At 36.5% G+C, this 26,664-nt stretch overlaps 4 protein-coding genes across 7 annotated transcripts; 1 reads left to right on the top strand and 3 right to left on the bottom strand.

The window, feature by feature from the left end:
• Positions 1 to 665: 665 nt before the first annotated feature.
• On the bottom strand, positions 666 to 1,475 carry LOC126910730 (uncharacterized). Its single transcript, XM_050694077.1, has one exon. The coding sequence runs from the start codon at positions 1,337 to 1,339 to the stop codon at positions 767 to 769; it is 573 nt and encodes a 190-aa protein (XP_050550034.1). The 5' UTR covers positions 1,340 to 1,475; the 3' UTR covers positions 666 to 766.
• Positions 1,476 to 5,578: 4,103 nt separating this feature from the next.
• Positions 5,579 to 7,429, bottom strand: LOC126910732 (uncharacterized). Its single transcript, XM_050694079.1, has 2 exons — positions 6,594 to 7,429; positions 5,579 to 6,304 (listed from the first exon to the last, which is right to left on the bottom strand). Exon 1 carries the CDS (start codon positions 7,254 to 7,256, stop codon positions 6,714 to 6,716), a length of 543 nt encoding a protein of 180 aa, XP_050550036.1. The 5' UTR covers positions 7,257 to 7,429; the 3' UTR covers positions 5,579 to 6,304; positions 6,594 to 6,713.
• Positions 5,579 to 10,163, bottom strand: LOC126910729 (uncharacterized). 4 transcript variants are annotated; one of them, XM_050694076.1, is made up of 2 exons: positions 9,730 to 10,163; positions 5,579 to 6,033 (listed from the first exon to the last, which is right to left on the bottom strand). In XM_050694076.1, the coding sequence occupies exons 1-2, from the start codon at positions 9,894 to 9,896 to the stop codon at positions 5,628 to 5,630; spliced, it is 573 nt and encodes a 190-aa protein (XP_050550033.1). In that variant the 5' UTR covers positions 9,897 to 10,163; the 3' UTR covers positions 5,579 to 5,627. The 4 variants fall into 4 exon arrangements, with proteins under 4 accessions (XP_050550033.1, XP_050550032.1, XP_050550031.1 ...); XM_050694075.1 differs by having other exon boundaries at positions 5,579 to 5,959; positions 9,656 to 10,143; XM_050694074.1 differs by having other exon boundaries at positions 5,579 to 5,683; positions 9,380 to 9,993.
• A 5,921-nt stretch (positions 10,164 to 16,084) lies between these two features.
• LOC118267929 (uncharacterized) lies at positions 16,085 to 22,629 on the top strand. Its single transcript, XM_050694082.1, has 3 exons — positions 16,085 to 16,306; positions 19,583 to 19,712; positions 22,431 to 22,629. The coding sequence occupies exons 1-3, from the start codon at positions 16,198 to 16,200 to the stop codon at positions 22,555 to 22,557; spliced, it is 366 nt and encodes a 121-aa protein (XP_050550039.1). The 5' UTR covers positions 16,085 to 16,197; the 3' UTR covers positions 22,558 to 22,629.
• The last annotated feature ends 4,035 nt before the right edge of the window (positions 22,630 to 26,664 follow it).

Below are 26,664 nucleotides of genomic sequence, written 5' to 3'. Positions count from 1 at the left end.
TTTAGGACAGACTACACGCACAATCTTGAGAACAGAGAGAACCCAAAAGTTTAGCTTCTTCACATATTCTGTAAAGCAATGTTATTTTTATTTTATTTAACTTGAAATATTGTACTCGAGTATGTCTTAACACTACGACCAATCATTGAATTGCAACGCAGTTTGGGAACGCAGCTAACTGCGTGCCCAACAAAGGGTTGATCCTTCAGGTTAATGATCATGATCAAGCCTACTTAAAATATTTCAAGTAAATTATTTGGTTTCTAGTAACTTACCGCAAACCTAATCAAACCTATAAACTACGACATTCTATTTTTATCAACTGTTATATTAATAAGCACTGCTCCACACATATCTATATACATATATAGTAGGACCAGTGTGTATACATCACTATTAGGCGTGGATAAAGCATTACTTCATAGGATGTAGTGAGTAGGTAGACACATAATACGTATTATGTTTGGGACATACATTCATTAAAGATTTTATTACAAAAGTAATTTTGTACTTTAACGCCATGATTTAAGTGCCGTTTTGGTTTACTTACGCATTTTTTTAATGTATGTAGTTTAAAAAATCTCCTAATTGCTTCTAAGTTCTGAGATTTGAGTTTCAATCTCAAGATAGATAAAATGTTTGTCAAAAAGAACAAAATAAGTGGGTAAAACAGTTTAAAGAAATAATTTAATACTATATTCGTGGCTATGAAATAAAACAACATTTTTGGTAACATGTAACAACATTAAAATCATCTTTGTCTATATCAAACTTTATTAGCAGTACTGAATCCGTGATAATTCTCCTTGACGCACATCATGCCACCTCGCCTCCGTTTTAAATCTTCAATGGTCATCATAGCTTGAAGTAACTCACTCTCCGACACAACGTTCTTCACAAAAAGGAAGGCAGCATTCTGTTCTACTTCGGCATTAGAGGTTTCTATGAAAGGCTCGTTATCGTGGAACATTATGAAGTAATTGTCATTCACCAACCTTATAACTACATGGCCTCGAGTTTCCTGATCTCCATACGTACAAGTCATGTTCAGAGCCGGCATCACTTCATCTGGAGTCTCCACTATCATCACCGGCAATGGAGAATTCTGGATTATCTGACCCTTATCCGTCATTATCGTCATTTGCATCAGTGTAGCATTATTCCCATCAGCGTAAGTACATTGCACATTGTCAGAGGTAGGAGAAAACGAGTACTGGATGCAAACGGGAGCGTAACTCGAGACAGGATAGAAAGCTGCTTGGTACCACTCTCCGTAGAAATTTTCTAATTTCGTCGCATGAACGACGGTTACAAAATACAGGGTGATAAGTTTCCACATTTTTGTCACTTTAGCACTTGTATCTTTGAGTCTGACACTTATACTGGTTGCAAGTTAGGACGCCTGCGTTTATATTTAGATCACACTCGACTGCAGTAATCGCAGTGGACCTCTGATGCGTTGATCTGTTGTAGATTGTAGATATAAGATTCCTTAAGGTCGTGTAACGGCTTTGTAGTTTATAAATACAGTGATGATTGTTCTTGACAAAACTCAGTAGGAATAATTCTTACACTGAAGTCCTGAATCTATCATACAGTTTAAAGATTAAACCTAATTAATGAATCAATCTAAACACATACGAATTTTGCGATATTTGCAAACTCAAAATTGGTCTGAATCAAAAGATCATGTTACTGTGCACGTGGTTACAAATGCAACTGCAGAGCTTATGTAGTTACTGGATTTTCAGGTAAATCCATCGTTTTCGAGTAATACTCGGTTGTTTTCGAGTAGTACTCGATTGTTTTCGAAAAACTTATAGTTTTTCGGGATAAAAAGTACCCAGTGTTATGCTTAGGATATTAAAGTATAATTATACCAGGTTTTATCGTAATCAGACCGGTAGTTTTGCGTGATGCGTGAACATACAGACAGACTGATAGACATAATAAATATTTACTTTCTTACACTTCCTACTATTTATTTTTTTATATTTTCAATGTACAGAATTAACACTTCTACAGTTTTATTACATGTATACCGAAGATTACTAAAAAAATATTCCTAAAACAACAACCGCAGATTATACGGACTTTAATCCGAAACCTTGCTCAGGTCTGATGGTCAAACTGGTTCAAGGGTTGGTCTTCATTTGAGACTAGTATCTTAACGTATTTGTCAACAATATATCGCCTTGTTTCGCACATGACACGACCTCGTCTACCAATAAATAGTATCAAGGCAGACCTTCCTATCGTGTGGCCTTAGGTCAAGTTAACGCTAGAACAATTGATTAACTAGCATCTAGCCCAGTTCTGTATGTACTAGATTGTTGAAGCATATGTATTTTACATAGTATCATGTCTCTTGCCTCTAAAGAGAAATTTAAGCTTATTCAGATTATATGAGTGACTCGTTGTACACAACGCTCTTGACTAAGACTTAACAAGATTAATTCCTGCAATGGCCTTGAAATTTAGACCCCAGGGCAATCAGCCCAACTAAGGCAACCTTGCTTGATACGTTGCTTGATCTTAGGTTTGATTCAGGGGTCGGGCATAGCATTACTGGGTATTTTTCGGTTTTACGAAAATTTCTCAGTGGTAGCACGGAGTCTAGAATTGTATCCGGTATACAGCAATAGGCTCGCCCCCTCTGTTACATGGGACTTATAACACAAATGGTGAAAAGTGGGTGTCCCTGTACAGTGGCATTACGTGCAGTACTGTGATTACCCCTTCTGGGATAAAAGGCGAGACGATACACATTAAATTTAAAAACAGGTTTAACATTCATACTTCCCACGAGTTTCTTAAGGAGCCAATTTCAGTACTTGATGGTTGGGTTTTTTGGCCTAAAGATTTTTGGACAGATTCTGGTAATTCATTTTAAAAGTTCGTGTGGGATTTTCGGTTCGATGCCAGACTCGCACATCTATTCATGTATTTGATTTTGTTAATTTATACTCGTCATCATCGTATATGAATCGTAGTGGCCAAGAGGTCTAAGATACCCGTTTCTTATGTATAGTATCGTGGGTTCAAAACCTACCAACGGCAAGAACCAATGTGACGTTTTCCGAGTTATACGTGCTTTCTAAGATTATTTAGACCTCACTGACAAATGGTGAAGGAAAACATCGTGAGAAAACCTGGGTTTATAATTTCTTATTATAAGATTAAAATCGCCAATCCGCATTGACTAAGCGTGGTGATTAATGCTCAAACCTTCTCGGTGTGAGAAGAGGCCTTTGGTCACCAGTGGCTGCTTATAGGCTATTGATGTGATACTCGTCATCTACTATGATCGATCGATGATAACGACAAGTTAATAATATACTCTTGCTTTCCCTTTAACGTCAGAGCTGTAAACTTATATTCTTCTAATTGAACTAAGGTTATCATGAGCTAAACCCCTGACAATGACACTTTTGTGGCGACACCGACAAGTAACAAGTGACAGATGTCGCACATAGACTATCGACAAGCAAAAATCAACGGATGACGTCATAAATATCCTGCATCGCACATACGATGTTTACATGCGAATTAACACGGATAGAAAATCCCAACGAACAACAGTTGGGCAGTAAGCCCGCCAGGCTGATCACCTCGCCTGGTCGGAGGATCCTCCTTTGCTTAGGGAACTTTACTCGCTGTTCCCTAAAGTGGTGACCCCGACGTGATTGAAACCAACCTTCACGGAGCAGATCAGCACCGTCATCCATATCGCCATCTCCCTCACCCATCACTTCTCCGCTGAGCGGTAATCAAGTCGCAGCCAACCAGCATCCTCGGCCTCATCAGGGACCACCACACGCTACATCGAAGATATGCAGCCTGGTTCTTCCCTACGGCCTCATCAGCGTCTAGGCACAGCACTCTGCACACGGTCTGAGGACGTCTTCCTCCCGTCTACGCAGACGCCAGCCACTACGCACCTACCCTCGCAGCATCAATTCCCCGACTCACCGTGGGACACTGCGAGCTTCACTACTCCGACTCACTGGAGTATCACCCTGCACCGCTCACCCGACTCACTGGGCATTCAGCGGCACAGTTCCGACTCACTGGAACTAGGGACATTCAACACTGGCTCTGGCACCGCTCATCTCAAGCATCGACAGCCGTCTCAACAGGATCGACCTCCGGTCTTGGGGGGGAGTGATGTGGCGACACCGACAAGTAACAAGTGACAGATGTCGAACATAGACTATCGACGAGTAAATCAACGGATGACGTCACAAATATCCTGCATCGCACATACGATGTTTACATGCGAATTAACACGGATAGAAAATCCCAACGAACAACAGTTGGGCAGTAAGCCCGCCAGGCTGATCACCTCGCCTGGTCGGAGGATCCTCCTTTTCTTAGGGAACTTTACTCTCTGTTCCCTAAACTTTGATATCCAAAGTAAACAAAATGCTGCTAAAGTTTATATAACAACATTCATTATTTTATACACAATTATGCGATAGTGATAGTACCCAAGTGGCTGGTAACGTGACTCTAGCCTGGGTCTAGTCAGTTATTTTTTATGTTAAATGGGCCGACGTTTGGCCGCTATCTCGCCTGATGGTAAGTGATGATGCGGCCTACGATGGAGCACGTCTGCCCATAAGCAACCTATTCGCTCGGGCTTCGAGGACACCCAGGTTATACCCATCAGGAAACACAGACTCCGGCAGGGAGTTCCACTCCTTAGCAGTTCGCACAAGGACGGTTGTTCAATAAAAAAAGGATATAAAGGGTTGATGTTGTATATGTAGGTAGTGAGAGTGAAATGGTTAAAATTAATCCATAAAGATATTTATGTCTACTATTATAGGTTCATTTTCCAAATCTTAGGGTAAGGATTTCTGGGCAAAGTAGAATTTTGGATATTTAATTTTTGAAGGCACAGTCTTAATATACCTATATATAGTTTGGAGATTTTCGTCAGTTTAGCTACCTATAGGGAACTGTACCCTTAGTACGAGATTGCTTTACCTGAAACGAAAAGGAAACGAGAGCGCGATCGGCGCTCTGATTGACCGGTGCGATTGAACCAACCAATCGTTAAATGTGAAACAAACTCGTACTAAGCCTACTCTTAACTGCATCTTAATATTACCGTTTGAAAAATATAAAGTGTGAGGTTTAGTTATGAGTAAATAACATTATTCAGATCACATCTAAATCTGATATTCAATAATCGGTAAGCCTAGTATGTAATTTAAATTTAGATACACGGTTGATAAGGTGGCTGGGCAATTGGCTGCCGCGCAACGTGCGGCAGGTTCGATTCCCTCACGGAGCAACTCTTTGTGTGATTCACAAATTGTTGTTTCAGGTCTAGGTGTCATGTGTAGGTGAACTTGTGTGAGTTGTTTGTAAACGCACACACGACCTAGTGTAGGGCAATGTTTTTTAAACTGAGATAAAATGAGTATTATTTTTAAAACAAAACGATAACTGAACAATAACTTTTGCTGTGTAGATATGACGGAGGTGAGAGGATGAAAAAGATGTAGCTTAAATTGAAATGAAACAAAATTGTAAACGATTTAAAGTTAATAAAAAAAAAAACACTCGATACCATACTGCATTCACACATTTTTATTCAAGAAATAAATAATTTAAAATTAAGCCTCATTCTTTTCGAATCCACCATAATTCTCGGTAGCACACATTTGAGCACCTCTTCTTCCTTTCAACTCCTCAATACTGAGCATCACTTTCGTCAGATCTTCTGCAGACACCACTTTCCTTCCGAAGAGAGCCGCATTATTTGGCTCCGTCTCCGATAGAGTATAACTCATGGATTCAGGGGTTGGAAAGTAAAGTATAAAGTAATCCTTGTTTATTACCCTTACGACGCCGCTTTCACGCATATTGACACCGGCGCAAGTGACGGTCAAATTCAAGGCTGGCATTATCTCGGCTTGAGTGTTGACGACTAACATTGCCATCGGACCTTGATGGAGAGGTTCTCCTTTATCAGTTATCGAGCTAACTCCAACTATTGTGGCGTTGCTTCCATCGGAGTAGGTGCAATGAGGCCCGTCTGGAATCTCAGCGAAATTGAAATGTATACAAATAGGAACGTAGGTAGCAACTGGGTAGAATGCTGCTTGGATCCAGTCCCCGTAGATGTCCTTGATGTCAGCCGCCTGCGCGACGATGAGGAAGGCCGACAATGTCACAATCTTCCACATGATTAGTACCGTTTTCGACTTCTGTTACACTTACACTGATAGAGAGTTGCGACGCCTGCGCTTATATTGGCATCGCTCTCACGTGAACCCGTTTCTGATAAATCCTGTTACATGTAAATATTAATTATCTCGTTATTATGTTGATACACAGAGTTCATGGAATATTTTGAATCATCTTTGTTAAAAGAAGGTTCTGTGTTGTATATTTTTGGAACTGCCGAGCAGAGCAACATTTTATTATAAGAGTAATGTTGGGAATTTGGCTTGTTCTCCATTTGCATACGAATTTATATTTTGGAATTAATAATTAGATTCACTAAATAACTTAAGGATTGTCATATAATTTCAAAATGGTGTATTCAAATAATTTTTATTATTTCATTTCGTACATACCTACATTATATTTGCCTTATATTCTTCTCCGAACCCCAATACTAGCTACGATAATTCACATTATATTTTTACCAAACAGAAAGTTATTTAAACCCTTTTCTTATCATATCGTCCATAATTCTATGTATAACACAGTTGAACACCTCTTCTTCCTTTCAACTCCTCAATGCTGAGCATCACTTTCCCCAGCTCAGCTGACGATACCACTTTCCTTCCTAAGAGATACGCTTGATTTGGTTCCATCTCCAATTGAGTAAAACTAGTGATATAAGAGTTTGAGCGGTAAAGTATAAAGTAATCCTTGTTTACAATCCTTACGACATCATTATTACGGAGAACGACATCACCACACTTGGCAGTCAAATTTAAAGCTGGCATCACCTCAGCTGGAGTGTCGACGGCTAGCAATGCCATAGGATCTCGATCCGGAAAGTACACCCCTGCTTTCAAACCAATACCAACACTTAATATTGTAGCATTGCTTCCATCGGAGTAGGTGCAGTGAGGCCCGTCTGGAAGCTCAGCGAAATGGAAATGTAAGCAAATACGATCGCTGGGACCAACGCCGTAGAATGCTGCTTGGACCCAGTCCCCGTAGATGTCCTTGATGTCAGCCGCCTGCGCGACGATGAGGAAGGCCGACAATGTCACAATCTTCCACATGATTAGTTCCGTTTTCGACTTCTGTTACACTTACACTGATAGAGAGTTGCGACGCCTGCACTTATATTTGCATCTCCCTTGATTAAACACGTGTCGATTATCTGGTTGTTTGGAATTACCTAATGGCCATCACGTTCGCCCCATCGCGACATCTTAGATAGACTATATATATATCTCAATATACTCTATATATCTATATATCTCAACTCTCTACCTACTATATATCTCAATACTCACCTCGTGCCAAGTAACTGAAAATATAAAAGAAAAACTAAATTCCTTACTTACCTCCACATTTAACTGGATGGAAAACCATAACTTGGAAATAAACTTCTCCAAAACCAAATTAATTACCTTCCACCCCCATCAAAAAGCCCCAATAAAACTAAACTACTCTTATAATAACACAAAACTAGAACAAGTTAACGAATTCACTCTCCTCGGTTTAACAATAGATACACATGTAAACTGGAAAGCACATATACAAAAAATTAGAGCGAAACTTTCAAAATTCTCATACGCATTACATGAAATCAAAAAAACCACCAACCTACAAACTGCACTAGTTACATACTATGCCTACGCCCAAGCGTGGCTTAGTTATGGCATCATATTATGGGGAAATAGTACCGACACACATACCATCTTTACCTTACAAAAGAAACTGATCCGGATAATAACCAATATCGAACAAACAGACAGCTGCAAACCACATTTCCAAAAACATAAAATTCTCACACTTACCTGTTTATACATCCTAGAAATATGTAAATTCGTCCGACTTCACCCAGAATTCTATAATGCCAGACAAGATATTAAAAATAATATAGTCTACGACACAAGAATAGATTAAATCTACCTACATCCAACCTAAAAATACACTCTTCCGGTCCGTTAATTATGTCAATAAAAATATACAACAACTTACCTAGAATGCTCAAAGATGAAACTAAAACCTCTGTATTTATAAATAAATTAATAACTTTCTTACACTCCAAATGCTACTATTCAATAAATGAGTTTATGGACGATAAATCAACAAAACCCGCCTTCTGGCGCAGTCAAAAAAAATAACATACACACACACACACACACACACACTCTCTCTCTCACACACACACACACACACACACACACACACACACTCATAAGTAATCACCTACAAAGTATAATTTTAAGATCTCAATAATTATAATTATTTAAGCCTTTTTAAACTAAGACCCAAACTCTCTCTCTGCCGCGCAACGTGTGGCCACTCATTGGATGATTTAGTTCACACACACACACACACACACCCTCCCCCCTCTCTCTCTCTCTTACACACACACGCATACACACACACTCATAAGTAATCACCTACAAAGTATAATTTTAAGATCTCAATAATTATAATTATTTAAGCATTTTTAAACTAAGATAAACTATAATAATATAAAATTATATAATTATTAAGCCTAAATTTTTATATCTTTAAAATTGCTGTGCCCAAACTGGGTCCATAATTGTTACTTTTACCTTTAAGAACATCTATGTACATACATTGTGGAAAGCAAATAAATGAATATGAATATGAATAGACTGCACGGTTGATAAGGTGGCTGGGTAATTGGCTGCCGCGCAACGTGTGGCGGGTTCGATTCCCCCACGGAGCAACTGTTTGTGTGATTCACAAATTGTTGTTTTAGGTCTAGGTGTCATATGTATTGACACTCCCTCCCGCCTCACCCAAGGTGGGAGAAGTCATTGGATGATTTCCCCCTCAAACAAAAAAAGGTGTCATGTGTAGGTGAACTTGTGTGAGTTGTTTGTAAACGCACCCACGACACGGGAGAAAATCCTAGTGTAGGGCAATGTTTTTTAAACTGAGATAAAATGAGTATTATTTTTAAAACAAAACGATAACTGAACAATAACTTTTGCTGTGTAGATATGACGGAGGTGAGAGGGTGATAAAGATGTAGCTTAAATTGAAATGAAACAAAATTGTAAAAGTTTAAGTTAATAAAAAAAACACTAGATACCATACTGCATTCACACATTTTTATTCAAGAAATAAATAATTTAAAATTAAGCCTTATTCTTTTCGAATCCACCATAATTCTCTGTAGCACACATTTGAGCACCTCTTCTTCCTTTCAACTCCTCAATACTGAGCATCACTTTCGTCAGATCTTCTGCAGACACCACTTTCCTTCCGAAGAGATACGCTTGATTTGGCTCCGTCTCCGATTGAGTATAACTCATGGGTTGAGGGATTACAGAGTAAAGTAAAAAGTAATCCTTGTTTATTACCCTTACGACGCCGCTTTCACGGATATTGATACCGGCGCAAGTGACGGTCAAATTCAAGGCTGGCATTATCTCGGCTTGAGTGTTGACGACTAACATTGCCATCGGACCTTGATGGAGATATTCTCCTTTATCAGACATCATGGTAACTCCAACTATCGTGGCGTTGCTTCCATCGGAGTAGGTGCAATGAGGCCCGTCTGGAATCTCAGCGAAATTGAAATGTATGCAAATAGGAACGTAGGTAGCAACTGGGTAGAATGCTGCTTGGATCCAGTCCCCGTAGATGTCCTTGATGTCAGCCGCCTGCGCGACGATGAGGAAGGCCGACAATGTCACAATCTTCCACATGATTAGTACCGTTTTCGACTTCTGTTACACTTACACTGATAGAGAGTTGCGACGCCTGCGCTTATATTGGCATCGCTCTCGCCTGAACCCGTTTCTGATAAATCAGTTACATGTAAATACTATCTTGTTGTTATGTTGTACACAAAGTTCATGGAATATTTTGAATCATCTTTGTTAAAAGAAGGTTCTGTGTTATGTATTTTTGGAACTGCCGAGCAGAGCAACATTTTATTATAAGAGTAATGTTGGGAATTTGGCTTGTTCTCCATTTGCATACGAATTTATATTTTGGAATTAATAATTAGATTCACTAACTAACTGAAGGATTGGAATGAACTGGACAAACAAATGGGTAATGTCATATAGGAGAGCATTTTAGCAATTATTTCAAAATGGTGTAATCAAATAATTTTTATTATTTCATTTCGAACATACCTACATTTTATTTGTCTTTGGGGGAAATCATTCAAATACCTTCTCTCACCTTGGGCGAGGCGAGAAGGGGTGTTAGACTCTTACTGACTAAAAACCACCTCGTTCCTACTCCTGCTTTGTAAATTGATTTATAATAATTATTTAATTTAGGTTTGACTTGTATAATAATCGTCTTATACCTATACAATATTATCTCGTTTCGTTCTTATCTCATAAAGGTCAAATCAAATGATCTTTTATTAATTTATTTACATAAATCCTCTTTACTCTACTACAACACTTAACACTAGATAAGGTAATTCACAATATAATTTAAGCCTTATTCTGGTCATATCCTTCATAATTCTCTGTAGTACACATTTGAGCACCTCTTCTTCCTTTCAACTCATCAATATTGAGCATCACTTTCCCTAGATCATCCGACGACACCACTTTCCTTCCAAAGAGATACGCTTGATTTGGTTCAGTCTCCGTTTGAGTATAGCTCCTAGACGCTGGGATTGGTGCATATAGTATAATGTAATCCTCGTTTATTATCCTTATGGCACCGCTTTCACGTAAATTGATGTCGCCACACTTGCAAGTCAAATTCAAAGCTGGCATTACCTCAGCCGGAGTGTCGACGACGAGCATTGCCATGGGACCACGATACACAAGGTCATCTTTACTGCCCATACTAACACTAACTATTGTAGCGTTGCTTCCATCGGAGTAGGTGCAATGAGGCCCGTCTGGAATCTCAGCGAAATGGAATTGTAGGCAAATAGGAATGTACGTAGCAACTGGGTAGAATGCTGCTTGGATCCAGTCCCCGTAGATGTCCTTGATGTCAGCCGCCTGCGCGACGATGAGGAAGGCCGACAATGTCACAATCTTCCACATGATTAGTACCGTTTTCGAGTTCTGTTACACTTACACTGATAGAGAGTTGCGACGCCTGCGCTTATATTCGCATTGCTCACGCCTGAACCCAATTCTGATAATTTACGTGATTATAAACAATTATAACATTAAGCATTTCATGAAATGTTAGGTAGTCTATAGGTCACATCTTGAAGTGGTTAAAAGATCACTGATTAAGAAGGACTTGATATGAATAACTAAACGAGCGACTACATCATGAGGCAGTTAGGATTATTTAATTTTTATCATATTATCATAAAATAATATTATTGATTACCGATAGAGGCGCTGCAAGCGGTGGTGATATCACATTACCTGGTCATTAATTTATCCAACCGCACCAAGGTTTATTTTTACTTTTACCTTTAGAGTCATAATTTAGAGAGCACCCTGGCAAGGGTTAACGAACATGCTGTGGCAGCATCTGCCAAACGCCACATCATTTAGCCACCTTTGTTCAAAACATCACCCTGTTATAAAAAGTAGTCGTCCAAATGAGAATGACAAAATATTTAATGTAGACGATTTGAGGATCTGCTCCAGTTGAGTAGGTCTTATCCTGAAATGCGACTATTTCAAGAAGTCTCTCGAGCATTTCGTGAAATGATGGAGTTTGGTTCTACCAATGTGTAAAATAGGTGTACTTTGTGTATGAGAAAATCTTGACAGTCGGTGAGCCATTAGAAAGTTCAGTTTACTAATATTCGTAATTACTGCATTTTATAAACTTTTTTTTAATAATAAATCTTGAACTGCGTACTTCGTTCGTTGAATACTAAGATATTTTAGAATGACTTGTATACTAATCGAGAGTTCACCGAACTTGACACCGTTATCTGGAAGTGTTCCAAAGATCTAGATCATTCAGTTTTATTTAAATTTATTACGTGACACGTGATCACTAACAAGAATTGTTTAGAAGACCTAGAAACCCAAAGAAATTTAAACACTGTTCAAATGAATGCCATTAATCTAAATTGTATTGATTGAGACCATTCAAATGAGTACAAACACGATACCTCTTCTGTAAGTTGGTGAAGAGTTGAGTCTTCCAGAGCTCAGATGGTGCTGCATTGTCAGGTACTAAGTTATGTTGTGGAGGTAATGCTGCATAATTACGAAATATTGAGCCTATTTTGCCTAGCGAAGTTACATCTATTTCATCAACTCAACAACAAGATTTCTTGATGACAAAACAAGATCATGTATTAGATGATGTGTTTTTTGGGTGCGAGAACAAAGAAAGACGAAGTATCGAATTGTGTTCAGTGTGTGATATCTAAATGGGTAATTTCTTTTTAAACAAACAACGTGATCAGTTTTATAACATTTAATATTAGTAATTAGTAATCATTGTCATAATTAGTTTCCAGAACGAAACTGCTCGTATATTTCTTTATTACACAACAAAGTTCCATTTTTACCTTTTAGTGCATCAATCTTTGCGATATCTTGCTCTAACTGAACAGCTGTTGGCACTTCTCTAGCCATCAAAAATAGCAAGGTTCCAAACCTTTTGGTTTCTATGTAAGTTATTTCATAATTCTCATTCACAACCCAAAGAACTCCACGATCATTGAATTCTTTATCTTCACGTTTGCAGGTAACGTTCATATATGCTTCCAAATCATTGTTGTTCTCCACAACAGACAGAGGTACCGACATTACTTCTGGAGTGCTAGCAAACTGCATTGTACTGTGACGTTCGAGGGTCCTAAAAATCACGTTGGTAGCATTATTTCCATCAGAACAAGTGGCCTGAAGATCTCTTCGGTCTCTTGACAGAGAAAATGTTACGCAAATAGTCGTTGGTACGATGTTATTTGGATACATCATGATCAGAGTGTGGTTTCCATAAATGTCACTGACGCTGACTCCTTCAACGATACTCAGAAATGCTGATAAAACAATTATTTTCCACATTTTGTTCACTCAAAACACTTCGTGGTAACGGCTGGTATGGTTTCTCCACAGTATGACATGACACTAACAAACTTATCAGGACTTGCTCTTTAAGTCTTTTTGAGTATTAACCTTTGGCTTTTCGTGATAATAATGCTGCGTGATGAGGTCTAAAAAGTATTTGCGGAAAAATTGAGTTACATAATTTTATACTTTATTAGGTTTTTATAACTAAGACGCGCTTATCCATTACATATAATAAATCTGTAGAAGGGTCATTTCTGTACATTGGAAATATTGAAAAAATAAATAGCAGGGGGTAATAGTGTTACTGGATCGATACAAAACCCAAATATGTGATTAAAAATTTTTTTGTCTGTCTGTATGTTCAGGCATCACGTGAAAACTAACAGTTCGATTTTGATGAAATGTGGTATAATTATACCTTATTATTCTGGGCGTAAAATATGATACTTTTTATACGGAAAAAAAGGAAAAAAATCTTAATTTTTCAGTTTTATGAATGCGATTATATATTTAAGAATGCGAGCTCAACAGCAGTAGTTCAATAGAGGGATCTCCTTAATTTTTATGGGCCTAGCGGCCTAGCCGTATTTGGGTCCAATAGATATTTATAAGATGTCATTATCAGAGTTACTCAAAATGGAGAAATAAAATATCCACGCGAAGACCGATATCCGCGCGGACGGAGTCGCGGGCGGAAGCTAGTTTATAGCTAATAATGTTAAGTTAGGAATTGTATTACTGCAATATGTTGGGTAGTTTTGCCGCTAGAGGCGCTATTTTACCTATTCTTACTTTATTATATCAGTATTTTTATTTAACAAGTAATATAAATTGGATAATAATGTATCACACATTAGTATGCAAAATGCATACATGGTTTTCGTACAAAATGTGAGACCAGTAATCGTTTTGAATTAAGATAAACAGCTATTCAGCCATTATCAAAAGAATAAAGAAAGAAAATATCTTACCGACCACCTAGAGGATAAATAGAATCCACACAAAAATAATGGCGCAAATTGGAAACGGGCTGCGTTGGACGAACGCCGAATTTCAAACAACGCAGCAATTTATTTTTCAATCGATCCTTTCTGTTGCAAAACGCGGGGCTGCGGCCAAAAAGGTGAACGTTTCAGCTATTGATAGGAACCTGCTTCTTTTTTTTTTATTTTCGCCTCCGTACACCGCTCTGGTTTCAATTTCGAGGAATTTTAGAAACGAAAATATTCACGTGTGAACTTCATTAATTTAGTGCATTGTAGCCAGTTATTTTGCTGCTCCACTGATCTTTGTGAGTTTTGAGAGTTCAAATCGATGTTTTGCACGTTTGGAGTTCGCGATAGATTCTGACTATAAGCTTTAAACTACAAAGAATAGGGTAGATGACTAATTTTTATTTCAATGCCCGTCTTGTAAATTGTTTCAAAACATTAGACATGTATTTTTTTGTTGTTTTTTTACGGTAACAAATATTTTCGACGATATATTGATTTCAAATATCATGTGACGTCACTTCTAGGTACGTTTTATACGCAGAAAAAGAAATTGTTCCCACTTCTAAACTTTGATTCGTTTTATCTAAGTATTGTTTTCTTATATGACAAAATAAAAAAATACGTGTCTAATATTTTTTCATTACCTAAATAGATGGATTGAGGGACTAAATAGATTTTTAATTTTCATAGCCCATCATCATCCCTATTACTGTATGATACTGGTAGATGTAGAAATAAAATCATGCATTAATATTTATGCAACGTTTCGCTTGTGTTCATAGAATCTAATGAGGAGAATAAACAATACAATGATGCAGAATTGTATCGATGTTTTTGTCTACATAATTACATTATAATCAATTCATTCACAGCAAAATACTTAAGTGTAGGAGAGCTATGTATGCTTCGGCACAAAAAATGGGCTGATAGAAAACCGACGTAAAACAAAAGTTAGCTGTCGTTAGTTCGCCGGTCTTCCCAATCCTTGATTCCCAAATAACACTTAAATTGTTATTCCCCAAAAGACCGACAACGCACTTGCAAAACCTCTGGTGTTTCGGGTGTCCACCGGCGACGGCTTACCATCTTACTGGCTTACCATCAGGTGATCCGTCTGCTCGTTTACCGGCTTATACCATTAAAAAAGCAAAATATTATTGAGGTAAAACATGGCTAAAATAATTTTACTGTAATTACTCTTCGATCAACTCTAAGGCATAAGTAATAAATTCAACAAAGTTACCAATGTACCCGTAAGTGTCGCTAGTTTCTATGTAGAAATATTTTTTAACAGCAATGTTATTTAGTTCAGATTTTATCCACCAGCAGATTTATAAGTTGGTGTTAGCAAAGACGTCAATATGACGTCAGACTCAGTACAGGTTCCCCATGAATTCAAGCCCTCGAGCATGGGCGCGGGGCATTACCTTTGTAGAGAGTTGCATACAATTGTGAGGGATTTCGAGTGTTTGTCTGTTTGTACGTAAAAAATACCTTTAAAAAGGAACTTTGTAACAAACACTTTATTTGCATTTTTTTACCTTTCTCTGTACCAAACTTTTTGGAGAGTCGATTTCACGGCCTCACAGAAAACCGACGTGAAACAACGCTTGCGTTGTGCGAGTGAGGTTACCGGAGGCCCAATTACCCCCTTCCCAATCCCCGATTCCCTAACAACCCTTAAATTCCTAACCCCGAAAAGGCCGGCAACGCACTTGTAACGCCTCTGGTGTTTTGGTATCCATGACCGGTAGCGATTGCTTACCATCACGTGATCCGTCTACCCGTTTACTGGCTTAAACAATAAATAAACAATACTGTAGGTATCAATTACACGGAAAAATCAACACGCTTATTAAAACATACTTAACATAATCACACACTCGGCGACAATAGACAAATACCAATAACTTGTTTTCATAATCATTTATCACAAAAATAAAGTTGCATGGAAAAACTTGTCCCATACTAGTTCCATATAATAGAACGAGTATAGTAATATCATAGTTCAGTCTTGTTTAACTAGAGTGCCAATCAACATGTGTTCTACGTATAAGTTGGTATTTCTTTTGTGTATCGCCGTGTCTATACGGACTGTGTACAGTGCAGTTGCCTTACAATTACCTGAAGAAAAACCTAAGGAAATGGGTACGTATTTAATCCTTTTACGATATGGCAACGCACCTGTGACTCCTCTGGTGTTGCGGGTGTCCATAGGCGGTGTTGATCGCTTAATTTCAACGTTGGGAAACGTTCCCCAGTGACAGTTATGCGGACGAGTACTTTGACGCCTAAAGGAGAGGTTTTCCATTTTGTTAATATGGAAAATTGTGAATATTTTAGTCTTAGGTCTTATTATTATTTAGTCTATATTATAATAATAATAATAATAAGTCCGCAAGGCAGCTTGTGTTTGGGCAGTGGCGACCCCACGGACCTTCCCGGGAGAGGCCCTACTTTTTAACTCCGGTTAGTACTCGTGACTATCCGGAGTGGGCCTTAATCGGCTGGTTTGAGTGGAGATTCGTCGTACTAAGGGTATCCCAGTAAGATGTGACAGTGATTGCTCTGATAGCTAGTACTTTGACGGATGTTGCTTCCCTTGTCGCTAAATGCTAGGACGCCGTTTCCGGGGCCCATATTGATTTTCCACCCCCTTTTGTATTTTTCAATATAGAATAATTGTTAACTATTCCACAGACCCATATTATTTTCCTTTTAGTCTTAACCGTTCTTATAGTGCATTAATTTAGTCTTATAGATTATTGTTCAACGTATTGTTATTCCAAAGTTATTATGAAAAGAACAAACATAATAATAATAACCTTTATTGTACACCTTTAGATAAATATTAACAACGTTAATTATTATTTGTTATAATCAACTAGTTTCGATAGGCAAACGGAAATTTCGTGTTTTGTATTAGTTGTTAAACACATTAGGGTCAGTTTTCCTTGTAGTTAGGCCGTGACAGTAAACTAGTTTCTTATTGCACGGTACTCATAACATAATTGACGTAGAATGTAAACAAGACCCGTGTTATGTTAGTTAATGTATTGGGAATTGAATGCGAAATTATTCGGTGTTTGTATTTTAGGAGTACTATAATAAAATTATGTAATCAAAAATTTGCAATAGAGATGATGACGGGGTATGAAAATTAAAAATCTATTTAATCCATCAGTTAGGTAATGAAAAAATATTAGACATTAGAAAAAATATGCAGACGGAATTGGCCGTCTATCGAAATCCAACTCGGACATATAATTGAAGAAACTGAAGAAATAAGACGCATATACTGAATATGCGTCTTAAACTTAAGAGTGACCGTTACAGATATAAGAAAGCGTGTGCTGGTATTTATTTATTGTAGGTGAGATCACTTTGAACAAAATTTTACAAATAAATATGTTTTTGAAATTGTCCTTTTCTCTTTACGAGCTACTTATTACCAAGTTATTAATTTGTTTTTGACAATTTTGTAAATAATTTAACGTTTCTAGGAAGCTAAACCAAGGAAGTTTTTCTAATAGTTTGTACGCTTAGTGTAACATATTTTTGGCGAGGTCCATTTTAAGCCTCTAGGTTTCTCAAAGTACTTAATATCAGATTTGTATGATTTTCAAAGCTTTAATTTTGAATTTTATTCCATCCCTTAACTTTGCGACATACTTTTGCTTAATTGCTTGTTTAAAAGGACAAACATAATATTATGAGTAAAGAGTTTGTCCACTATATTGTGGTTGTTTTCACCTTTTAGATATAAGTCTTTTCTTATTAACTTGTGTGTATTTTTATCCCCTTCTATAAAAACATTATTTTATATTCTCAGAAGTGTTTATCAAATAAGTCAAAGGTTATCGTTTAGCGTACTCATATATTCCTTAGTATTTATTATTGCACTAGTGACAACTAACACATTCGCTCGTCATACAGTACCGTGTTCATAATGTTGAGACTACTGATACTAACAACCGTCCTAGGTGCCATACAAGGAGTTAAAGACTATGGGAATTATACGGCAGTTATGATGTATGCTGGCTTAGCAATCAACTCAGTGTGTGTCACGGTTGGTTTCAATGAATACGAGAACCAACCCAAGTGCCTGTGTTCCGATGGAAATGAAAGCATACTCATGGAAATCAAGTTCATAGAACGTCTAGACCCGTATAGACAGATTGGTGATTCTAAAGCGGAGTTCGAACCGATGGTGGTGGTTGATAATACTGACAATGTGGTTAATCTAATGAATGTTACTTGTGAATGTGCTGGTAGAGTGTTCAATGGCAGAAGCGTCGTGAGAAACGTCAATGATAACTATATGATAGCTTATGTGAAGAAAAATTCTGGAAGATTAGATGTTTCATTCGTAGTTGCTAAAGTGTTGCTGGCAAGGAATCTGCCTACTGCTGCTAAACTACAACATGATATTTCACGTATAAATGAACTAAGAGACGCAGTGGGTGCAAGATTGTGCACTAAAGAGATCCGTGATGATTTAATAAAAAACAACTGACGAACTTTTTCTTGTCCTCGAGTTAGTTTTTAGTATCCACATACTCGTAACATAATTATTATCTCTCTATTATTAAACTTCTTATTGTATAACTCTGGCCAAATTGTGGTTATAATTTACTTTGTATTAATGTTTAATAAACTGTATATTATAGCATCTTTTGTATTATTTCTGAATTACCTTTAATTGACTTTTAATTACTCCAAAGTCAATCAGGGTCTTTACAGGTAATTGTTTCAAATATGCCTTTTAATATGATTGATGACAATGTAGCTGGAATATTAAGATAGACTTTAATATAAAATGTCGTTACTACTATTAACATTTAAAGCCTGTTCTTTGTCTTGATTCTTATTATCAGTCTGTTTAAGTCCACTTTTAAATGACAGCTAATATAAGTCTGTATCTTAAAGAATTCGATATTCAATTCTTGACACTAAAGCACTGCCAGCTATTTTTCTTTGAATTATTTTTATTTACTGTTATTTTTTTATGTATATTCCTGCGTATTCTGGCATTCTCTTAAAGTCAACCATTGGGTGATACAGAGATGCAAGAATAGAATGCACCAAAGATAAACCGTGGTTGTGACGCAAATATACATAAAAAGCACATTAATATTACCTATCTTATATAATAATTATTATGAAATATATAAGATATAGATATTAAAATAATAATATTTTAAATAGTAAATTAATTAATTAAATACATATATATTAAATACACATGTCAAAATAATGTATTAAGTACGTGATGAGTTTGTTTGCACTTGTAGAAGTTCAAGAACCTTAACGTTAAAAGATAGCTGACTGTTGGCCTTTATACAATTTTGAACATAATTATTATGAACAATATGGTTCAAAATTAAATAGTTTTTTAACATTGCCTCTTTGGTTTTCTTTCAGCTCATCTTGAAGGGTGCTATATTCCTGCCTTGAATCGAGTCCTGCCATACGACAAGCCATTTTCACCACAAAACGGAGAGACTTGTGTTCAGTTTCAGTGCCGAAAAGACAACATTACGTCCATTTTTAGGTAATTTTTATCATTTTAATATTATTAGAGTTATTCGCTTTAAAATTGTTTCTGTAAACTGTTTTTTAACCTTAAACTATTATAGAGATTCAGACAAGCGGTTTTGCCCGACCCATTGGATAAAAAGTACGCTATATGATTTCAGACCATAATCTAATCATGTTCCAAATTTCATATCCCCTGCCATTTTGACGTGATTGTGTAATGCACGTAAACTTACAACTTTCGCATTTATAGATAATTACCTAGCTTCTTTCCGCGACATCGTCCGCGTAAAATTAAAATAAGCCTAGGGTATGATACTACCCCTCAGACTTTAAGGGATGAAAAATAGATGTCGGTTGATTCTCATAGATACCATAAGCACAAAAAATTCATGCAACGAAAACTTGTCACAGAATTTTATATATTAGATTATATTATGTAAGATGAATTCAGCCTTATACAAATGTCAGTAATCTAAATTCTCATTTATATAATTTATATTGTATATAATAATAATATTTATATAATTATAAATAAAATAAATTCTTATTTACATTACTGACTGTTTGACCTGTATGTTATGGAATGTATATGTTATGTGAATTCCTATACATTCCAAAACATAGAAATAATGTGGTATTTTGTCAATAAAAAAATAACAGTATGGGGATCACTCATAATAAGTAAATAATAAATAAATCATAATAAATAATATTATGAGTTAAATGAAACTACAAATAGTATTCATCCACAGAAGCATAATACAACAAAATATTTCAACGAAAACAGAATATTATAAAATAACAAAATACCTAAACAATTAAATAAATCAATTAATTATTATGTTATCGGCTTACTCACGTAACTGACGAGGAACTCGACTAGTTTCAAGCCATGCTAGAGGCTTATATTCATGAGCAGCATTTCGCGACACACGACGCGTCTTGTGTCGCTAAACTATACCCTTTGCGCTATAACAAGGTGCGGCTGACAGATGCCAGTATGACGTTGACGTCTTTCTTTAGGGATGGATATTAGAAAAATCTTTTTTTATCGCTATCGATACTCGCAGCATACATTTAATTCTCTTTAATTTTTTTATTAAATGTGTGTGTTATTTAGTTGTGCAGTGTAACTACGTGTATATACTTGTCAAAATAAATATTTTATGACCGAGCCCTGAGGTGTTTCAGAGTTTCAGTTTTACAGAACCGTGAAGAATATAAGTGTATATTAGTTTGTATATGTTACTAAAGCAACCACGATCTTTCAGATTAAGTAACCACGCATTATCAAAGGCGCCGGAAATGTCTACTATATATTTGTGCTCTGATAAAGTCACTATGGTTCGGGCAGAGAGAGCCGCGTCTACAGTAGATTTACCCACATAATTAAAGGTTTTTTAAGAGTGATAATTGAACGACGCATGATTTTCGTTTTATATTCTAAAAAAACATCGACTACCTATCCATCGTTGCAGTACATCCCATCACTAAACACGACTATGGATTTACGTTATACGCATAACACTTTACTTTATTTTTGATTTCATTAAATTTTATTTAAAGACTAGAACATTCCGGTTGGATTTAATTTAATTAACTACACTTCCGAATGATATAACATAATACGAATGTGATACAGTTAAAATACTAAGGCATAATTTTTAAAGCGCAGCAACTTTCAAGTGTGATTCGAAACGTTACTGAATCTGTCAGCCGCACCTTGTTACAGCGCATAGGGTATAGTCGAGTTCCTCGTCAAACAGTTACGTGAGTAAGCCTATAACATAATAATTAATTTAGTATGTCTCACGAAAGTTATAATTAAATTATAAATAAATAAAGTATTAAATTCTATAATTATGAACATCCATGGGCCTATTATATTATTAGAACTTGAGACGGGATATTTACCATGTTTATTTATTTCGATGAGTTTCCGATGTTTCGGCACTGTTGCAAGCGCCATGATCACGGATGAACTTGGATTAAATGCAGGTGGATGTTTAAGAGCAGACAAATCGGTCTACCCTCTTTCTCGTTTATTCGTTCGAAATAAATAAACATGGTAAATATCCCGTCTCAAGTTCTAATAATAGTGTTAGTGACCATGTCAGTTTACTTTAACTTATATTCATGGGCCTATTTCGCTCATTAATTTTCGTCGTAACAAATACGTCGTTTAAATTAAGTCATAAGAGGTCTCCCCATACTGTATATTATGAAAAATGCTCTCAAAATAATTGAGGTGAGCGAACATTTAGGTTAAAATATTAATTTGCATAAATTATGATTGAAATGTTTGCCTTTTTTATAAAGGGTTTTTTTTGGTAAACAGGAAGCTAATGGGTATATTATAGACCAATTTGCTCAATTTAAATAATTATTCTCATAATAAAATTTATGATTGATTACTGTTAAGAGTAGCAGAGTTTTATAAACTTAGGAGGTACAGCTGATATCCATCTATTATTAATCAATTTAAAAACAAAGAAGCTTCTCAGTTTGACGTTATGTACGTTTGTGCGCGATTATCTCGCGTTTGGCTGAATCAATTTTGATGCGGTTTTCATTGTATTTTTCAGACTTATTAGAAGGTTTTAGATATATTATCTGACGTAAAAATGAGACAGAAAATAATTTAAAGGATGTTCTCTTTTTTAAAAACATTTTATTTTTAATATGGTAGATACAACCTGAATTCACATTGATTTTTTTTTTGTATTTCCAGTTGCGGCACTCTTCACGTGGGCGATAGTGGTTGTGCTATAGTGCCTGGTGATAAATACCTGCCCTACCCAGAGTGCTGCGATCGAGGCGTCTGTAATACTATTAACCACAAATCCATTGTTACTTAGAAAATGTCTGAAATTGTTTTTAATTTTATAAGTTAGTGTGTATTAAAATGTAAGCTGCTGAAGTTAAATGGATATTTTTGTTTTATTTAATAGCTTTTACCCGCGTGAAAGGAAACCTATCGTATAGGTGCTTTTCTACTGGAGATGTGCTATGCCGAGTCCGCTTCCAGAAGTGCTAAGCTATGTGTAACAATGAATATGATTGGTGGAAGCCAAACGCATCCATAGCAAGATGCGTGCTATGGTTGCGTGCAATGGATATGTGCTATGGATAGCTTCCCAACTATCTATACATCGCATACTCGAGCTGCGCATCTTCCCTACAGCTACATAGCTTAGAATCAGTGGAAACAGTAACATAGTTTTACAGCTTAGCTATTATATCTTCGAAGCATCGCTACATAGCACATCTATAACCTAGTAATGCTTTACCCGACCGGGGAATCGAACCTGGAGACCCCTTGCCCAGCAGTCGCACTGGCGGCCTCTCAACCAACGAGGCAGAAGATGACCAAACTTAGTTGTTAATGCAATTATAAACAAAATTCGTTGTTGGGATAATATTTTGCTCTCATTTTAAATGCTGTTCATTGAACCCTGTTATAACCAAACGATAAAGATTTTAAAAATAGTTATACTAGCAGTCAACCTTGTTTTTAATAAATAATCATTATTTTGAAGTGTGTACAAAAACGTGTACAAGATAAAGAACCTACCTACCGAATTTTAATTTTATTGGGATCAAAATACTAATTTTAAATTTATTTTGAACATAATTATCATAATAGTAATAACATTAATCGTAACTAAAAATATATGTTTACATTAAAAATCTATTACTTGTTATAAACGCCATCTATTTTACGTATGCGTAAATGTTAGTTCATAGCAAATCGTACAGATGACGCTAACATACACATTTTAGTTTGAAATGCAAAATATATTCCATCCATAGTTTTATTACTGTTTTTGTTACAATTTGTTCAGTTTTACTACGCAATGTAGGATTTTTACTTATGGACAAAAATATCGGCAAATTGGGAGTGATTGACTGGGGAATCAGAACTTGGGTAAGAGTGGTAGAAGAGTAGTGTAGTGTATGTCCAAAAGTAAACCTCGATAAACTAAACTCATGCCAATGATATTAAGAAATATTAAAAAGAACCAAGACAGAAAACCATCGACAATTTGTATACAACCATTTGTAGATAAATTATGATACTTCATCCACATCAGACATCAATAGCTTATAAGTGGCCCAGGTTTCCTCACAATGTTTTCTTTCACCATTTCTCAGTAGTGTCTAAATAATCTTAGAAAGTAGGTACACTACCGCTCAAAAGTATTTGCCCACCCAGATATTCTTGGATTTTCCGTATTTATAGACACATTTTTCTTGTAAATTTATTTTATTATATCTTTAGTTGATACTGCAAGTATGTGTGTACAAAAATTTTGTAGATGTGGTTGTAAAATATACCGAATTTCTTGGTAGAAGAGTCCATGTGTACCTAACGCAAATATCATGTACCAATTTCGGGTGGGATTTTCCGAAGTAGGTAACCAAATCTGTTAATTTTTTTTATTGCCGGATAACTGTACTGCAATTTAATAAGGAATCTGTCGAATTTTTTGTTTATCTTTAGCTTTTGCGGAGAAAACAATATTTAAAATTTTCGCTGCCTGCGACGTGGTATTGTTTCAGAATTTTCTTGTGAAATTTCTTAATATGCCGAAAACGAAAGAACTTTCAATTGAAATGCGTGCTACAATAATTGCTTATCATAATAATGGCAAAAGTAATCGCCAAATTTCGCAGGAACTTAAAGTGCCAAGAAGAACAGTTGACTACAACGTGAAGAAATTTAAGACTTCTGAAAGTGTTAGAAATAAAACACGTAGTGGAAGACCCAGAGCCACGACTTCGGCTGAAGATAGGAAGATCGTGATTTCCAGTAAACGTAATAGACGCCTTACTGCACCGGAAATAGCAGCGGAAGTGAATGTGGAACGATTTAAGCCCCTCAGTGTATCAACCGTCAAACGAAGACTTCAAGAAGCAGACCTTCATGGCCGTGTTGCAGTAAGAAAACCGTTATTACGCGCCGTCAATAAGAAGAAGCGATTGGAATGGGCTACACAACACAAAAATTGGACACTTGAAGAATGGAAAAAAGTTTTGTGGAGTGACGAGTCGAAATTCGAAGTTTTCGGTTCGAGGCGAAGAGTCTTTGTGCGGAGGTCAGCAGGAGAACGGACATTAGACCAATGTTTAGTGCCTACCGTCAAACATGGGGGCGGCTCTGTAATGGTGTGGGGCTGTTTTGGCGGAGATAACATTGGAAATATTTGCAGAATCCAAGGAGTAATGAGGAAGGAGCAGTACCGGGATATCCTTGAAAATGAAATGTTGTCATCTGGATTGCGTATTTTTCGAGGCAAATTCACATTTCAGCACGACAATGACCCCAAACACACTTCCAAGCTGTGTAAAGAATATTTGGATAAATTATCAGCTGAAGGGATGCTTAATGTTATGGTTTGGCCACCGCAGTCCCCTGATCTCAACCCAATTGAGCTCTTATGGGATGAACTCGACAGAAACGTGCGAAAAATTTGTCCAACTTCTAGCAAACATTTGTAGGATATTATACAATCAGAATGGAATAAAATTTCAGGGGAAACTTTATCTAAATTGCTAAATAGAATGCCGAAACTTTGTGAAGCAGTAATTAAAAATAAGGGTGGATACATTGATGAGTCAAAAATTTAATGTTAATGTTATAATTTTAAATCTTTTTTTGCTAATTTTTATTTAAATTTAAATAAAAAATAAATACTATTCATCAAAAGTTTTCAATTTATTTCCTAACCCCAAATACACTCATTTTTTAGGGTGGGCAAATAATTTTGAGCGATAGTGTATATCTACCTTGGAACAAGTCACACTGGTACATACTAGGTTTATAGAACCCGCACCCTCATGCATGAGAAGCGAACGTCTTAAACCTCCTGGCCAAAACATTGATGCACACAATTATGATACTTATTCACCGTAATATACCTTGTTCTATCAAGCAAAGTATTGGAGAAAATCTCTCATTACGTACCTCGTTACCATACACCGTAAAGGAAACAATAAAAAGGTTTCTCCTTGGTGCCTAACGTTCAATAAAGTTGGTAACCGCCTGCCGCTACTTTATGATTATTACTTATCCCACAGTGGCCTCTTCTATCCCAAATTATGCTATTCGTTTTAATGTGTACTCTTACTACCAATCTTTGCTGTTGGCATTTTTTAATTTTCTCTTCTAACGGCTGTTTGGTGTTAAATACGGTTTACGGGTAATGGTAGGATTTTTTTTAATATGGAGAATGATTATTTATTTATTTATTACACTATGGAAGACTTACAGCTATATAAAAACTTAACAAAGGAGAGATTTCATAGACAACATAAAGCCAATTACAAGTTGCCCCACACTAGGAGTTTCTTCTGTGCCGTGGTTGCGTTTGATTTGTTTGCTGATGGTAAACAATCACTGCCGTCCATGGACACCCGAAACACTAGAGGCTTAAAAAGTGCGTTGCTGGCCTTTTCAGGGGTAAGAATTTAAGGGTTGTGCGGGAAACGTTGTTTCACGTCGATTTTCTGTGAGGCCAAGATATCACTTCAAGCCGGCCCATTCGCGCCGAAGCATGGCTCTCCCACACTTAATAAAAAAAACTTTTGCAACAAATTGTACGAACCCTATGTATGAAAATATATTATACGATATTTTCATATAAAGATAAGATTAAGTCCAACGACAAAGGCTGGTATCGCCTCCGGGGGCCTCCGACAATAACCTGTCATTTTTAAAGGACCTTAAATGACAGAGATGGATTGCTGTCATTTCTGCAGTGTAGTGCGTTTTATTAAGTCCCCTGAGGCGGTTTAGGGTCAGATAATAATGTTTTAAAATATGTGAATAGATATTATAATGCTGGGGCCACACTAATGTAATATGCCATTGATTTTGAAAACAAATGAACGATTATGAACTTTAAATGTTCGTACAAACATCAATTATCGCCATAATCAAATGGCATATTCCATTAGTGTGG

This window comes from Spodoptera frugiperda, chromosome 6, assembly GCF_023101765.2.
Source record: "Spodoptera frugiperda isolate SF20-4 chromosome 6, AGI-APGP_CSIRO_Sfru_2.0, whole genome shotgun sequence".
Taxonomy (NCBI): Eukaryota; Metazoa; Arthropoda; class Insecta; order Lepidoptera; family Noctuidae; genus Spodoptera; species Spodoptera frugiperda.
This window is presented reverse-complemented; position numbering and strand designations above follow the sequence as displayed.

Coding starts and splice junctions, on each gene's coding strand:
- LOC126910729 (XM_050694076.1), bottom strand. CDS start 9,896: ATGTGGAAGATTGTGACATTGTCGGCCTTCCTCATCGTCGCGCAGGCG. Junction 6,034..9,729: donor CCAGACGGGCCTCATTGCAC/CTACTCCGATGG, acceptor GCCTCATTGCAC/CTACTCCGATGGAAGCAACG.
- LOC126910730 (XM_050694077.1), bottom strand. CDS start 1,339: ATGTGGAAACTTATCACCCTGTATTTTGTAACCGTCGTTCATGCGACG.
- LOC118267929 (XM_050694082.1), top strand. CDS start 16,198: ATGTGTTCTACGTATAAGTTGGTATTTCTTTTGTGTATCGCCGTGTCT. Junction 16,307..19,582: donor AGAAAAACCTAAGGAAATGG/GTACGTATTTAA, acceptor GTTTTCTTTCAG/CTCATCTTGAAGGGTGCTAT. Junction 19,713..22,430: donor AACATTACGTCCATTTTTAG/GTAATTTTTATC, acceptor TTGTATTTCCAG/TTGCGGCACTCTTCACGTGG.
- LOC126910732 (XM_050694079.1), bottom strand. CDS start 7,256: ATGTGGAAGATTGTGACATTGTCGGCCTTCCTCATCGTCGCGCAGGCG.